The 337-nt window shown below is 50.4% G+C and overlaps 1 protein-coding gene across 1 annotated transcript; it reads right to left on the bottom strand.

Annotated features, from left to right (window-relative positions):
• Positions 1 to 68: 68 nt before the first annotated feature.
• Positions 69 to 290, bottom strand: T265_16354 (hypothetical protein; the record flags this gene model as incomplete). The annotated part of the gene is made up of 1 exon (XM_009179971.1): positions 69 to 290. A coding segment is annotated over one exon (219 nt), but the record flags the coding sequence as incomplete, so codon positions are not given.
• Between the last annotated feature and the right edge of the window lie 47 nt (positions 291 to 337).

The raw sequence follows: 337 nt of genomic DNA, 5'->3' as shown, positions 1-337 counted from the left end.
TTATAAACCTAACCTAAACAACTCACACTAAATTAGCGGGCTCTTACTGGAAACAATCTCAACTCACATGTCCCAGGCTGGCTTGGATTTGGTTACGAGCATCAGTCACCTCCCGAATTCGTTGTGCTAACGCGGCATTCACGTCGGCCCAGCGTTCGGCCAAGAACTGGCCGATTTGTGCCAGATTGTTTCCAATGTCCTCTCGCAATTTTCTACTGGCCGCTCGCTCAGCCCGACTGCGACTAACGATGTTGTGTACGTGTTGATTCCAGGTTTCCGGAACTGACTGACTGACTCCGTGGGTGAAAGGAAAAGACAGGACTGTCGTGAAAACCGG

The sequence above is a fragment of the Opisthorchis viverrini genome, assembly GCF_000715545.1.
Source record: "Opisthorchis viverrini unplaced genomic scaffold scaffold30756, whole genome shotgun sequence".
Classification (NCBI taxonomy): Eukaryota; Metazoa; Platyhelminthes; class Trematoda; order Opisthorchiida; family Opisthorchiidae; genus Opisthorchis; species Opisthorchis viverrini.
The sequence above is the reverse complement of the archived record's forward strand: the minus strand, read 5'-3'. Positions and strand labels throughout refer to the sequence as shown.